Below are 13,877 nucleotides of genomic sequence, written 5' to 3' on the forward strand. Positions count from 1 at the left end.
GTATAGCACTGTGTACATCTGGTAACGATCTAGAATTAATTAACAGCAGTAAAACTAAAATTTCTAATATTATTTAAAACGTCAAACAGGCCTAAATCTTGACTTGAAGAGATAAACAGAATTTCTGACTGAAATCAAGGCAAAGCTCATACATAAGCATGAAGCACTATAGAGCAGGCTTTAAAAAAGCTTCAGGATCACTGAAACTAACCAATATATATGCACAGAAATCTCTTTACCCTGAAAACTGTAGAACTTTGTTTCTAGTGGAAGACTTGAAATGTATAGAACTTGCCTTATTTTCAGAGAAAGAAAGATTTTTGAAAACCACCACCATAAAGCACAGTTACTTATCGTAACAAGTGTTTTCCAGGGACAGCAGGCAAATATTCTCTATATGTGGCTGACATAATCAATGGCGCCCCGAGCGGACAGTCTCGCAAACTTGCTTGAAGATCTTCAAGCTTGCGAGTGTTACCACGCATGCACGTGTGCCTTCCCGCCCAAGTCAGGGCACGCGTCTCCTCAGCGTGGCCTCAGTTCAGATAGCTAACAAAGAAGCCAATCAGGGGAGGTGGATGGGTTGCGAGAATATCTGCCTGCTGTCCCTGGATAACACCTGTTAAGGTAAGTAACTGTGCTTTATCCCAGGACAAGCAGGCAGCATATTCTCTACATGTGGGTGACCTCCAAGCTAACCATAAAGGGAAGGTGGGAGAGTTGGCAATTTAGGAGAACAGATTACGCAACACTGACTGGCCAAACTGGCTGTTCCGTCTGAAAAGGTATCTAGACAATAGTGAGAGGTGAATGTATGAACCGAGGACCAAGTGGCAGCCTTGAAAATTTATTCAATAGGCGTTGATCTGAGGAAAGTCTCGCCACCCTCACTCGAACCCTATGCCCTGTGACACGACCCTGCAGCGGGAGACCAGCCTGAGCATAGCAGCCAACCAGTTGGAGATGGTTCGCTTAGAAACAGGATGCCCCAACCTATTCGGATCAAAAGTTATGAAAAGTTAAAGAACATGCCAATGAGCCTGAGTGCGCTGCAAGTAGAAAGCCAACGCATGCTTACAGTCCAGAGTGTGAAGTGTCACTTCTCCAGGGTAAGAATGAGGCTTAGGGAAAAACACAAGAAGAACAACGGATTGATTGAGGTGGAATTCCGAAACCACCTTGGGCACGAATTTAGGATGTGCACGGAGAACCACCTTGTCGTGATAAAAAACAGTAAAAGGCAGATCCGCAACCAAAGCTTGCAACTCACTGACCCTGCGAGCAGACATGAGGGCAATAAGGAACACTACTTTTCAAGTGAGATACTTCAAATGAGCCCTATCAATGGACTCAAATGGGGGTTTCATCAACTGAGCAAGGACCACACTGAGATCCCAAACCACTGGAGGAGGTTTGAGCAGAGGAAGGATATTGAAAAGACCCTTAATGAATCGTGAAACCACAGGATGAACAGAGAGCGGTTTTCCGTCAATTGGCCGATTAAAAGCAGCAATGGCACTCAAAAATGTAAGCCTCTCTCCAACTTTGGTATCCCAAGTCCTCAAAAAACTCTTCCTATCTGGCATCCCAAGTCCTCTAAATATTCTTCATACTTCGACCTCTAACTCTTTATTGTAGTTCCTTCCTATTTCATCTCCTGTAAACCGTGCCAAACTCTACGAACGTGGAGAAGATGCGGTATACAAACCTAAGGATTAGATTAGTGAACTTGAATAGATGACGACTTGAGACCGGCCTGAGACAGGTGCAGTACTGAAGACAAGGAGGCAGACTGCAGCTCCTTGCAATGCGCAACACACCAAGAAGAAAAATGAGTCCACTTCTGAGCATAACACTGTCTGGTTGACTACTTCTGAGCAGCCTCGAGAACGTCCTGGACAGATTGTGACAACTGGAACGAGGCAATCATGTTGAGAGGTACCAAGTTGTTAAGTGTAGAGACTGCAGGTTGGGATGAAGCAGAGAACCCCGACTCTGCGTAAGCAGAAGGAAAAACTGGTAGAAGCAGAGGCTCCCTGGCACTGAGCTGAAGCAGAAGTGAGAACCACAGTTGTCTGGGCCACCAAGGAGCTATCAGAATCATGGTGGCATGGGCTGACATGAGCTGGACTAGTCTTCAGAATCAGAGGGAAAGGAGGGAACGCATAGAGAAACAGGTTCGTCCAATCCAGAAGGAAAGCATCCACCTTGAGCCTGTGAGGAGTGTAAAGCCTTGAACAGAAATGAGGCAACTTGTGGTTGAGGGGGGATGCAAACAGATCTACCTGCGGAGTCCCCCAACGAGCAAACACCTGACGCAGTCGATGAATTGAGTGTCCATTCATGAGGTTGGAGAAGGCGACTCAATTTGTCCGCCAAACAGTTCCGCTGGCCCTGAATGTAAACCGCTCTGAGAAAGATGTTGTGACGTATCGCCCAGTCCCACAGCTTGAGAGCTTTGTGGCAAAGAGACAAGGATCCTGTACCTCCCTGTTTGTTGACATAATACATGGCCACCTGGTTGTCCGTCCGGACAAGGACCACGTGGTCGCGAAGCAAATGTTGAAAAGCTTTCAGAGCGTTGAAAATAGCGCGGAACTCCAACAGATTGATCCTCGAGGTCCTCGAGGTGGGCTCCCCAAATGTAGGCAGACGAGTCCATCGTGAGCACCTTTTGCGGAAGAACGTGAAACAGAAAACCTCTGGAAAGATTGAAGAGAGCATCCACCAGCAGAGAGACTGCTTTTAACAAAGGAGTCACTGCAATGTGTCGATAAACTGGATCTCGATCCTGCCGTCATTGTGAGGCCAGAGTCCACTGAGGAATGCGGAGGTAGAGTCTGGCGAAAGGAGTCACATGAACCGTGGAAGCCATGTGTCCCAGAAGTACCATTATGTGCCTGGCCGAAACCGTCGAGAGGAGAGACACCCTTTGGCAAAGATGGATGAGGGCATCCTGACGAGGCCGGGGTAGAAAAGAGCTTAGGCGAAATGTATGCAACACTGCTCCAATTAACTGGAGAGATCGAGACGGACATAACTGGGACTTGGGGAAGTTGACCTATAAGCCCAGGCTTTGGAGAAAAGTAATAGTCTGTTGGGTTGCTGTAATAACCCCCTGACAAGACGGCGCCTTGATGAGCCAGTCGTCGAGGTAGGGAAAAACCTGAAGGCCCTGCGTCTGCAGGGCCGCAGCCACCACCACAAGGCATTTTGTGAAGACCCTCGGGGAAGAAGCGAGGCTGAATGGGAGAACATGATACCGGATATGGAGATTCCCCACCCGAAATATCAGGAATCTGCGAGAGGCCGGGTGAATTGGTATGCGAGTGTAGGCCTCCTTGAAATCCAAAGAGCATAACCAATCCCTCTCATCCATTAGGGGGGTACAAGGTTGGCAGAGAGAGCATGCAAAACTTTTCTGACTAAAAATTTGTTGAGAGCTCTCAAATCCAGAATCGGACACAAGTCCCCAGTCTTCTTGGGAACCAAAAAATAACGAGAGTAAAACCCTGTGTCCCTTTGGTCCAAGGGAACCACCTCAACCGACTGGAGGTGAAGGAGAGCCTGAGCCTCCCGAAGGAGAAGGGGAAGTTGCAACCGGTTTGAAAGAAACTCTCTTGGCGGGAGATCTGGTGGCAAGTGCAGGAATTGAAGGGAGTACCCCTCCCGAACGATGGTGATAACTCAGAGGTCCGACGTAATCAACTTCCACCGATGATAAAAGTGAGAAGAGAAGCTGGTGGACGATGGGGTCTGGATCTGGATAACTTTAACTCTCTATCTATAAACGACCAACTAACTACCTGGAACAACACCTGTCAATCTCTTTTAAATAAAATTGCTCCTATAACAATTAAAACTATCTCTCCAAAAAAACAAAAAAATCCCTGGTTCAACTCTTCTCTTGTATTACTAAAACAACAGTTACGTTCAGTTGAACGTAAATGGCGAGCTAAACCCACATCAAACAATCTGGAAACGTACAAAAATCATTCCCAATATTACCGCCAAAAGATCAACGAAACGAAAAAAAAATATTACAATAAAAAAATATCTATGACTAAAAATTCTTCTTTACTTTTCAAAATATTAAAACAATTAACTACCTTTAAACATAAACCGGATATTCCTGTCAATGATTCCCTCACAGCTGACAGTTTAGCTGATTTTTTTTATACTAAAATTAATACCATCAAAGCTAACATATCCAACAAAACTCCTGCTATTTCCGATGAAGACCAAATTAATTTTCAAGCTACATGCTCCAAGTTTATCATTCCTACCCTATCTGAACTAAAACAGTTGTTTCAATCAATAAAACTTAAAGGTTCGAAAAATGAAGCATTCCCTCCTTTTCTACTTAAACGATACTTCTCAATTTTCGGTCCAATTATTCTACAAATTATCCACAAAAGCTTGTCTACATCATCAATTCCAGAAGACTGGAAACATTCTGTTCTTCTACCAATTATCAAGGATCCTAAAACCAGTCCTTTTGAATGTTCTAACTATCGTCCAATTGCGAGTCTTCCATTCCTAGCAAAACTAACTGAAAAGGTAGTATTTCAACAGTTATCAGACTTTGTAGATAAAACTCATGTCTTGCATCCCAATCAAGCAGGATTTCGCAAGAATCACTCAACTGAACACTCTTTATTAGGTCTTGTTACTACCATTCATTACTTTCTGGACCAACACAAATCTGTCATTCTCATTTCCTTAGACTTAGCGGCAGCCTTTGACACTATTGATCACCATTTACTACTTCACCGCCTTTCTTCCATTGGCATCAAAGACCAAGTTTTAGATTGGTTTAAGTCATATTTTACCAATAGATCTTCTTCTGTACACTTTAACAATTCTACTTCAAAGCCTTATCAAACAAATTATGGTGTACCTCAAGGGTCCATATTGTCACCGTTACTTTTCAATATTTATCTGGCCCCTCTCTTAACTCTTTGTCAATCTATAGGATTTACAGTGTATGCCTACGCGGATGATTTCCAACTTTTACACCCTATTGATTCTTCAAGCTCCCAGGATATACTCGAAATCAACCGTAAGTTGGCTAAAGTTCATGATTGGTTGAACAATAATCAACTTTCTTTAAGTATTAATAAATCTACATCTATGCTTTTTTCAGGGAGAGAAGGTGTAAAACTAATCAACCCAATCTTAATAGATAACAAACCTCTATATCTTACTACCAACACAAAAATCTTAGGCGTCATTTTAGACAATAATCTTTCTTTCAGATTACACATCAGTGCTTTGGTAAAAAATTGTTTCTATAAATTAAGAATGATCCGCTCATTGGTTCCCCTTCTAGATTCATTTTCACTCAATACCTTAATACATTCTCTAGTGATCTCAAAGCTAGACTACTGTAATTCATTGTTAAAAGGGGCATATCTTAAGGATATAAGGCGCCTCCAAATCATACAAAACACTGCAATAAAAGTAATCACAGGTTCAAAAAAATTCGATCATGTTACACCACTGCTTCAAAATGCTCACTGGCTACCAATTTCATATAGAATCACCTATAAAATAGCACTATTAGTCTTTAAGACATTAAGAAACAATACACCTGCATTTATAGATAGGCTTCTGATCCCCTACAGCCCTTCTAGAGTTCTTAGATCTTCCTCACAAGCGTCCCTTTATGTTCCCTCTTTGAAAGTCATAGGTACTCGCCGTGACCTTATTTTTTCGGTTACAGCCCCTACCATTTGGAACTCCCTTCCTCTTCATTTAAGACTTGAACAAGATTTGAATAAATTCAAAAACAGTTTAAAGTGTTTTCTTTTCAAAGAAGCCTTTAACTAAAAGTTTATTTTTCGGTTCATTCCCAATTTTATCGTTTTGTATTATACTCTGAGTATATACCCCTTTTTTTTTTTTTTTTTTTTTCTTTCTCTGTGATTTTCAAGATTGTAAATCCTTTTCTCTTAGATTTTCAAGATTGTAAATCCTTTTCTCACATTATCCTTATGTTTTAACCCAACCTGATTAACTCATCTTGTTTTTTTTATTTTTTTGTTGTATTTTTTCTTTTCCCTCCTTTCCTACTGTTCCATGTGTTTGTTACCCCAGTTCGTTTTTTAATTTTTTAATTAATAATTTTTATTTACGATGTATTTGTAATTTTAATATATCCAATTTTATGTCTTTGTAAAACGCTTTGTATTCTGAAAAGCGTTCAATCAAATATTTTAATAAACTTGAAACTTGAAACTTGAAAAAGACGGAGCGGGCTTGGCCACAGCAGGCGCCTGAGGTTTAGAAAGACGCTGCTGCTGGTGCCTGGAGGCAGGTGGGAGAAAGCCGGTGTAGACTTCTGCGGATAACGCCACGGCAGGAGCTGGGACTTGGAGAAACATTAACTGCATGGGTCCCTCGACCTTTTAGACGGCAAGTGCCTCGAGGGCGAGGCGGGCTGAGAGTGGCACCTCGACTGAGGCTCCCCAGAGGAAGAAGCAGCACTAGAAGACAAGCAGCGAAACTTGCGAGACCAATCCCGAGGGGCTTTGGGAGGATGCTCAGACCGGCCAGCCACAGGGTCGAGGTCGGGGCAAGCTGACCCAACACCGAGGAAATTTGTGTTGTTAGAATGGTTTTCAACATGTCCTTGAACATCGGCACCGAGACCATGGGATCTTGCGACTGAGGAAGAGTATTCCCTTACAGTGGAGGCACACTTGGAAGGAGGTCTCGAAGAGGCCGAGGCAGCTGTACCCGCCTGAGACTCCGTGGGAGGCTCTTTGGTATTGTACCTGAAGGAGGAAGAGGAGACTTACCCGAAGTCGAGGCCTTCCCAGGAACAACCGTCGAGACCTTCGAGGTCAAGGACAACTTAATCGAAGGCGAAGCCCTCGAGGCCGGGACCCCGTCTAAGGCCGGAGTCGAGGTCTTAACCTCCAAGGGATCCATGGTGCCAAAGAGTTTGAGGATGCGGGCACGCCGCCTGTGAAGTGCCAGCGGCTGAAGAGTGGCACTGCGTGGGCAAGATTCAGCGCAATGGGTGGCCCCTAGGCACTCAATGCAGTAACAATGAGGGTCAGTGATGGAAATGACCCGACCACACCGAGTGTACTTCTTAAACCCAGTAACAGGCCGGGACATAGGGGAGAAGGACAGCCACGGCCGAACGAAGCCAGGCGGCCAAGCCGAGACCCAGGTCAAAAATAGGAAGTATTTTCTTTTTGTTTTTGTAGAAGACGCGCTGCACAGCGACTCACTCCGAAACAAAACAGAGCAAGCCGCGGTGCAAGAGGCACTTAGATAACACGCAGAGAAAGGAGCTTCTTGGCTCCGCAGAAAACTAAGAACTGAGGCCACGCTGAGGAGACGTGTGCCCCGACTCGGGCGGGATGGCACATGCGCGGTACACTCACAAGCTTGAAGATCTTCAAGCAAGTTTGCCTGCGAGACTGTCCGCTCGGGGCTCTATTGATGACGTCACCCACATGTAGAGAATATGCTGCCTGCTTGTCCTGGGATAATATAACTTATAACTTACTTGTAATTTGGGACATGTGGACCTCTTCAAACACTACAGCTCTCAAAAGTTGGTCCAATAGAGTCTCACCTGTTTGCCGACCTTTATTTCTGTGAATGGTAGGAAGAGAGCTCCATTCTTTGCCATTTCTGACACTTATCTGAACTCAAAATCTTGGGAATGACAAGACCTTTAGGCTGCTTGGATGGCTTTTCTTTGAGTTTTGTGTGTATGTATCTCGCTAGTATTTCTGAATGACTGAATTACAAAATATTCTATGGTTTCAATTTTATTTTAGGTTCTAGTAGGAACTGAAACAAAAGCTGTTGTGCTGTTAAAGCTTAAGTGCACCGAATAGAGAATTCTAGAACGATTTCAAGTAAGATTTTTTTTTTTTAAGTAGCCAAACAAAGGAGTACAAGATGCAGCAGTCTGGAACAGGGAAGTTTGACATGTGACTACTTTTAATGCTATGGCTATTAAAGCCATCATTATAGGTGCGCATGACTTGTTCTACTTCCTGTGACATCTAACACATACGGACCAGAGCTTTCCAAGGAAATTGTCTGCATATGGTAAAAACATGACACCTCTGAAGTCATTAACTTTGGTGATGAACCTCTTTACTATGTACATCAAGAAAAACTGAAGTCTGCTGTTTTTGTTCTAAATTGGAAAATAATAGAAATCAAGACTAAATGCCTGGCCAATGAAGGATAGTCAGGGTAACCAGTCATTTGCACAGAAACTTCAAATACGAGTGCCTATAGCACTATACTGGGTCACATGGTCAATACTGCTTCAGAGAAAGTGTCACTTAACATCTAGCTGGATCAGTACTTCCAGATAGAAAAGGAGTCATCCATGGCCCCATAGTGACAGAGGGAAGGCAGCTTTTCCACATTCAGAAGACCCTGGGAGTGTACTGGGGAGCCCAGGAACACTTCCCTGTTACTGGAAAGATAACTGCACAGAAAAACAGCCAAACTAAAAACCATACATCCTTTTATTAAGTCTCAAAGAGGTATCAAAATGAAGAAAGGAAAATTACAATGGATGCAAACAAACTATTGAGAGAAAGGCGCTAGCTGACGTGGGGCAACGAGCACACGAGACGTGGAAAGGGAAGGAGAATGGCGAGGAGGACTGTTGCCAGATGATCTCTTGGGGCGCGCTGGGAAGGGAGGGGAGGAGGGGGGCCGCTGAGCTCCAACAAAGCTCCTAACAGTCGTCTTCTCCATTGGCGCTGTCCCCGTCGTCCTCGCCTTCCTCCGCTTCCTTATCGTCCTTTCTGGCCTCCGGCTGTGAGAGAGGCAGGTAGGCGATGAGCCAAACCATGGGGAGAGGATGAAAAGACACAGACAAGGGAAGGGAGGCAGATGGACAGAAGGGAGATTGCAAGAAAGCAAGTGAGACAGGCAGATGAAAAGTGAAAGCAAGAGAAAAGGAAGGGGAGAGAGACATGGGGAGGAAAGTGTTAAAACTATTTAGTTTGTTACTATAGCTGCATTCCTAAAAGCATGTCTATGCTCTCTCTCCTGCTCTTCCATCTAATCTTACCAAGACTCTTTTTCCTGGCTAATTCATAGCTAACATTTTACACACTCATAGAAGGAAAGGAATAATGTACATGCTAAAAATCATAGCTATGTCCCTTGCTGAACATTTTTCCCTTGTCACTCGCCACCTTGCAAGTACAATATTAAAGTATGACCAATCTACCCTTACTTAGGTATAGACAACTACCCCCTGTGCTCAATTCTGATGGGCACAGAATATTGCCACTACCACCATACCTTATTATGGACCTGAGGGCACAGTGCCACTGTTCTGTATGGTGACTAATCTCAAGCAGTAGTGGTAGGAACTATGACAGAATAATTCAGCTCATAGGCACTACCCAGGCATCTTAGTAACATGTGCTGAAATCTGCTATCAGAATTTCTGCCACTGCCGCTTAGGAGTGAATAAATATACAGGATAAGTGGCAAAGGTGAAGAAGATAGACAGGATTGGCGGGGTGGGCTTATGAGGGTTACATCTCCCTCTTCTTGCCTATGCACACACTGCACTTGAAACCTGGTCCTGCCTTTGTCAGTTCCCCCAGGAGAAACCATACCAGGCAGTGCCACACATTACTTCAATTGGACGAAGATGTCATTGGTTCATACAGCTATGCCGCCAAACTACATTATTCATGGACCAACTACACGAATAGGAACCAACTACTTGGGTAAGCAATCGTACTTAGGTACATCAGACATCTAGACATTCTGAAAACAGTACAGGAAATCTAAAACCCTCTGAACAACAGACTGGGCAGTCAAAAGTCAGCTATTTAGTAGGGAAACCATGTGCCTAAAGCATGCTGCTCAATTAGATACCTATGTAATAGGTAACACCTAATGCGATGTGCCCTAAAGCTAGCTCACTAACTGCATCAGATGCTTAATTTGCTCTGACAAAAAGTTTTTCACATTTTGATCAGATCCTTTTGCGCATCCATAGGATTATTCTAAGCACCTTGCTGCCATAATGCATACCTCTGACCAAGTCACATATTCTCTTCCCAACATATTTTCTCACATCTCCATATCAGTTCAGACTGGTAAAATTTTCTCTTGTTGATAGGCCAAGACCAGCACATAATGGCCCACTGCTGCCATCTGCTTACTGGAGAGATCCCTGTTGCACTGCCTTCTCTTATTAAAAAGCAGTTACTTACCATAACAGGTGTTATCCAGGGACAGCAGGCAGATATTCTCACATATGGGTGACATCATCTACCGAGCCCAGAACAGAACCGCAAATACAGAAAACCCACAAATAACTTTTTCATATGTTGTTCGCTGTTTTCTATTACAAACCATTGTGAATATGGTGAAACCACGAACAACATGGTGGGAGACCTGGCCTGTTCCTGAAGGAGAAGCAAAACACGGTGAAGAAAGTGCTGAGAATCAGCAATTTTTTGCTGTAAATCTTTGGAATCGGTGATTTCTCTATGCAAGCTGATGTAATTTGGGGGGGGCGGGGGGGGGGGGGGGAGGAGCCAGCAAGCTAAAAACCATGAATAATCGAAACCACAAATACGGAGGGAGAAGTGTACTGTCACTAAGTTTTAAGAAACTTTGTGAGTGCCTTCCTGTCTACTGCCCACTCATGGTACCTCAGTTCCGTAAATAAGCTAAGAAGCCAACTAGGGGAGGGATGTGAGAATATCTGCTTGCTGTCCCTGGATAACACCTGTTACGGTATATAACTGTGCTTTATCCCAGGACAAGCAGGCAGCATATTCTCACATATGGGACTCCCTATCTTACTGTAATGGGATGGAGGGAGAGTTGGCCATTAAGAGATCAAATTTTGTAATACTGCTTGGCCGAAGTGATCATCTCATCTGGAAAGTATTCCAGACAGTAGTGAGGGAAACATGAGAGCTGAGAACCAAGTGGCTGCTCTGCAGATTCCATCAATGGAAGTGGAACTCAAAAATGCAACTGAAGCTGTCCTAGCTTAGACTTTATGTGCTGTTACACGACCACCGAGTTGCAGCCCAAACTAAGCATAGCAGAAAGAAATATAGGCCGCAAGTCATTCGGAAATAGTTCTCATGGTTACAGGTGTCAGGCGGGACTGCGGCAGAGGGAATGTGCTGCGGAGGCCGACGGCGGCCTGCTAGGATCGCTACAGCACCTGTGATCCTCTGCAGGCTGCCGTAATTAGATTTGAAGGTGAGACCGGGAGGCCAGAGGACGCTAGAAAGAAGGGGAAAAAACGCAGGCCTCTGGGGGCCCCCCTAAATCCACACAGCCAAGGGTACCCAGCGCTGGCACCTATGCAGCACTTCCTGACTGACCCTCCCCCTTAAGCAGAAGCAGCAGCGGCCAGCAAAAGGAAGCTCTTAGGACAGGATGGCTGCTGCCAGAGTGCTGCTGCTCCTACTTTAGGAGGCCCGAAGGTATGGGGAAAAGGACTGGTCACTGAATCAGCGAGCCTGATTTTTTTTAGAAAACGCATCGGATCGAATTGGTTCACCAAAGTGAATTTATGAATCGATGCGAATCTGGCAGCACTACAGAACACTAAAGTGAACTCTGTCTGAAGCGGTTGGAAGACCTAAGCTAGATAATTGGAGAATATATTCCAACTCTGAAGATATGTGAGAGGATGAATCATCGTGATGAAGAGAAGACCATGCTGAAACCCATGTCTACTGCTGGTGGTAGCAGTGCTGCCTAGGTGGTTCCCTGGATATATTGAAATGACACAGACAGGGTCAGAAAAGTAGAGATTGGTGAGGATATTTTGAGAGGTACCAATCTGTCAAGTTTAATGAATGTAGATTAGGATGTAAACAAGACCCTTGACTCTGAATGAGAAGTGAAGGAAAAGTCTGTACGATTACTGGATCTTTGACCTGGAGGTGAAGTAAACGGTAGAACCACAGTTGTCCAGGCTCTCGAAGGACTGTAAGAAGCAGAGACCTATTCCTGCTTAAGCATATTGAGAAGAGGAGGAATTGGTAACATAGAGATTGTCGGTCCAATCAAGAAAAAAGCCCTCCAGTGCTAAACGATGAGTAGAGTATTGTCTAGAATAGAATGATAAATGGATTGCAAAGGGAAACAGAAAGAGGAACATGTGACAAGTTCCAAGGTCAAAATCTGCTGGATCACTTGACAAGGAGTCCAAGAACCTCCTGTGATGTATAGAAAACACAACACAATAGGAGTGGCCTAGTATACTAGGAGGAGATGAGATGGAATGCCAAGCAGGAACAGGCTTGGAAGGAACGTACTGACATTTGAAAGCACAAACATCTACGTTTAGACTGAGTACAAGAAACTTTCAGTCCAGAGACTTGTGCAAAAGAAAAAAAAAAATCCTTAAAAAGGATTTCGTGGCCTCCACCTCCCCTACAGCCACTCCCAAACCTCCAGGGACCTCTAAATGAAAATAAAGAGTAAATGGATTTGGTAAAGAATGTTCCATAACCATAGGGAAAGTGTCTCAGTACATGGCAGCATTCTGGATGTTGTGCAGAGGCCTTGATGGTACAGTGGAAGGCATGCCTCAATAAAAGAAGCCAGGTTGACTTTGCTGGGAAGGTTAAGCAAAGCCCGGAAAGGGATATTAGTGGGCCAGAAATATTGCTCACTGGCTCCATCTTCTATTGTCCTCTACAATGTAATGGAAGTGCAGGAAATACCAACCACCTTGCAGATCCTACACCTTATAGTGGAATACTGATGCAGAATAATTTTCGGTGACTGTGCCCAAAACAAGGGAAGGAGTCCAAATTGACAGAGCTACAGTGTGAGATGCACATCATAGTATGGAGAATTTCCCATGTATACGAAAATGAAATAGAAACAGTGCTTGAATACAGTAACTACCAATAAGGACTGAGAAAACCCCACCGAGTGATAAGTCTCAAAGTGAAGTAATGCTAGAAAAAGCAATAGCACAACTACCCATCAATATTCTATGAGTTAGGGTGTGCCATTGATGCAGGGTGAGGTCATCCAACTCTTGCTGCAATTGTGGCGGTTGCCCAAAAGCAGGTGGTGTAGAAGAGAATGGTCTCCAATGTGAAGGAGTTTGTTTAGAAGATGCGCTTCGACGAAGGAAACCTAGACTTTGTATTATTCAGAGTAGTCCAAGTCTGTGTATGCTGAACCAAATTTTGAGCAGCCACTTCAACAGCATCACCAAAAAACTCCCACCCCAGGCACGGAATGTTAGCCAGTCTATTCTGGACATAGTTATCCCTATCAAAAAGCTTGAGCCAAGCCAGGTGTCTCATTGCTACCCACGGAGCAGATGCTCAAGATGATATTTGAAAAGCATCCGATAATGATTTTGGATGATATCTTGCAGTCTGTGAAAGGGATTGAATAGTGTGTTGATAATCTGAAAGGTGCTCCGATGGAACATATTGCACAAATCCAGACAACCACCGCACGTGATGTTGGAGATACCGAGATATGTAGAAAGAATAATTAAGAACTCTGTTCAATACCATAGAATTTTTATAAAGGAGATGGCCAAAAAGCGTCCATAGTATGGCTCTCACGACCAGGATGCACTGAAACACACACCCTGATAGCAAAGTACTTTTTAAGGGTTGATTCCACTAATAGTGAATGATGTGGAAGCTGCGAACTATTAAATCCTGGAGATGAAAAAAGTTTGTAAAGGGAATCTAGATGACTTGGAGCAGTCTTGATCGATAAAGGCATTTCCCAATTCTTAGAACATAAGATTTGAAAATGTAAAACATCCAGAAAATGCAGGAGATGATATATCAGCCTCCATTGTTAACTGGTAAGTCTTTGCAGAACTGATTAATGCAGGCAGGAAAAGCAAA

The 13,877-nt window shown here is 43.9% G+C and overlaps 1 protein-coding gene across 8 annotated transcripts in view; it reads right to left on the bottom strand.

The window, feature by feature from the left end:
* LOC117349929 (heterogeneous nuclear ribonucleoprotein C-like) overlaps window positions 1–13,877 on the bottom strand; it is an 89,997-nt gene that overhangs the window by 14,933 nt on the left and 61,187 nt on the right. For 6 of the 8 annotated variants that reach the window (XM_033923673.1, XM_033923666.1, XM_033923667.1 and 3 more), the window contains one exon: window positions 8,493–8,806. The exons of the other annotated variants lie outside the window; for them this stretch is intronic. In XM_033923673.1, the coding sequence (XP_033779564.1) occupies window positions 8,784–8,806 (23 nt within the window). In that variant the 3' untranslated portion in view covers window positions 8,493–8,783. Of the gene's footprint in view, window positions 1–8,492; window positions 8,807–13,877 lie in introns of those variants that run through there. 8 annotated transcript variants of the gene reach the window in all.

Source organism: Geotrypetes seraphini, chromosome 16, assembly GCF_902459505.1.
Source record: "Geotrypetes seraphini chromosome 16, aGeoSer1.1, whole genome shotgun sequence".
Taxonomy (NCBI): domain Eukaryota; kingdom Metazoa; phylum Chordata; class Amphibia; order Gymnophiona; family Dermophiidae; genus Geotrypetes; species Geotrypetes seraphini.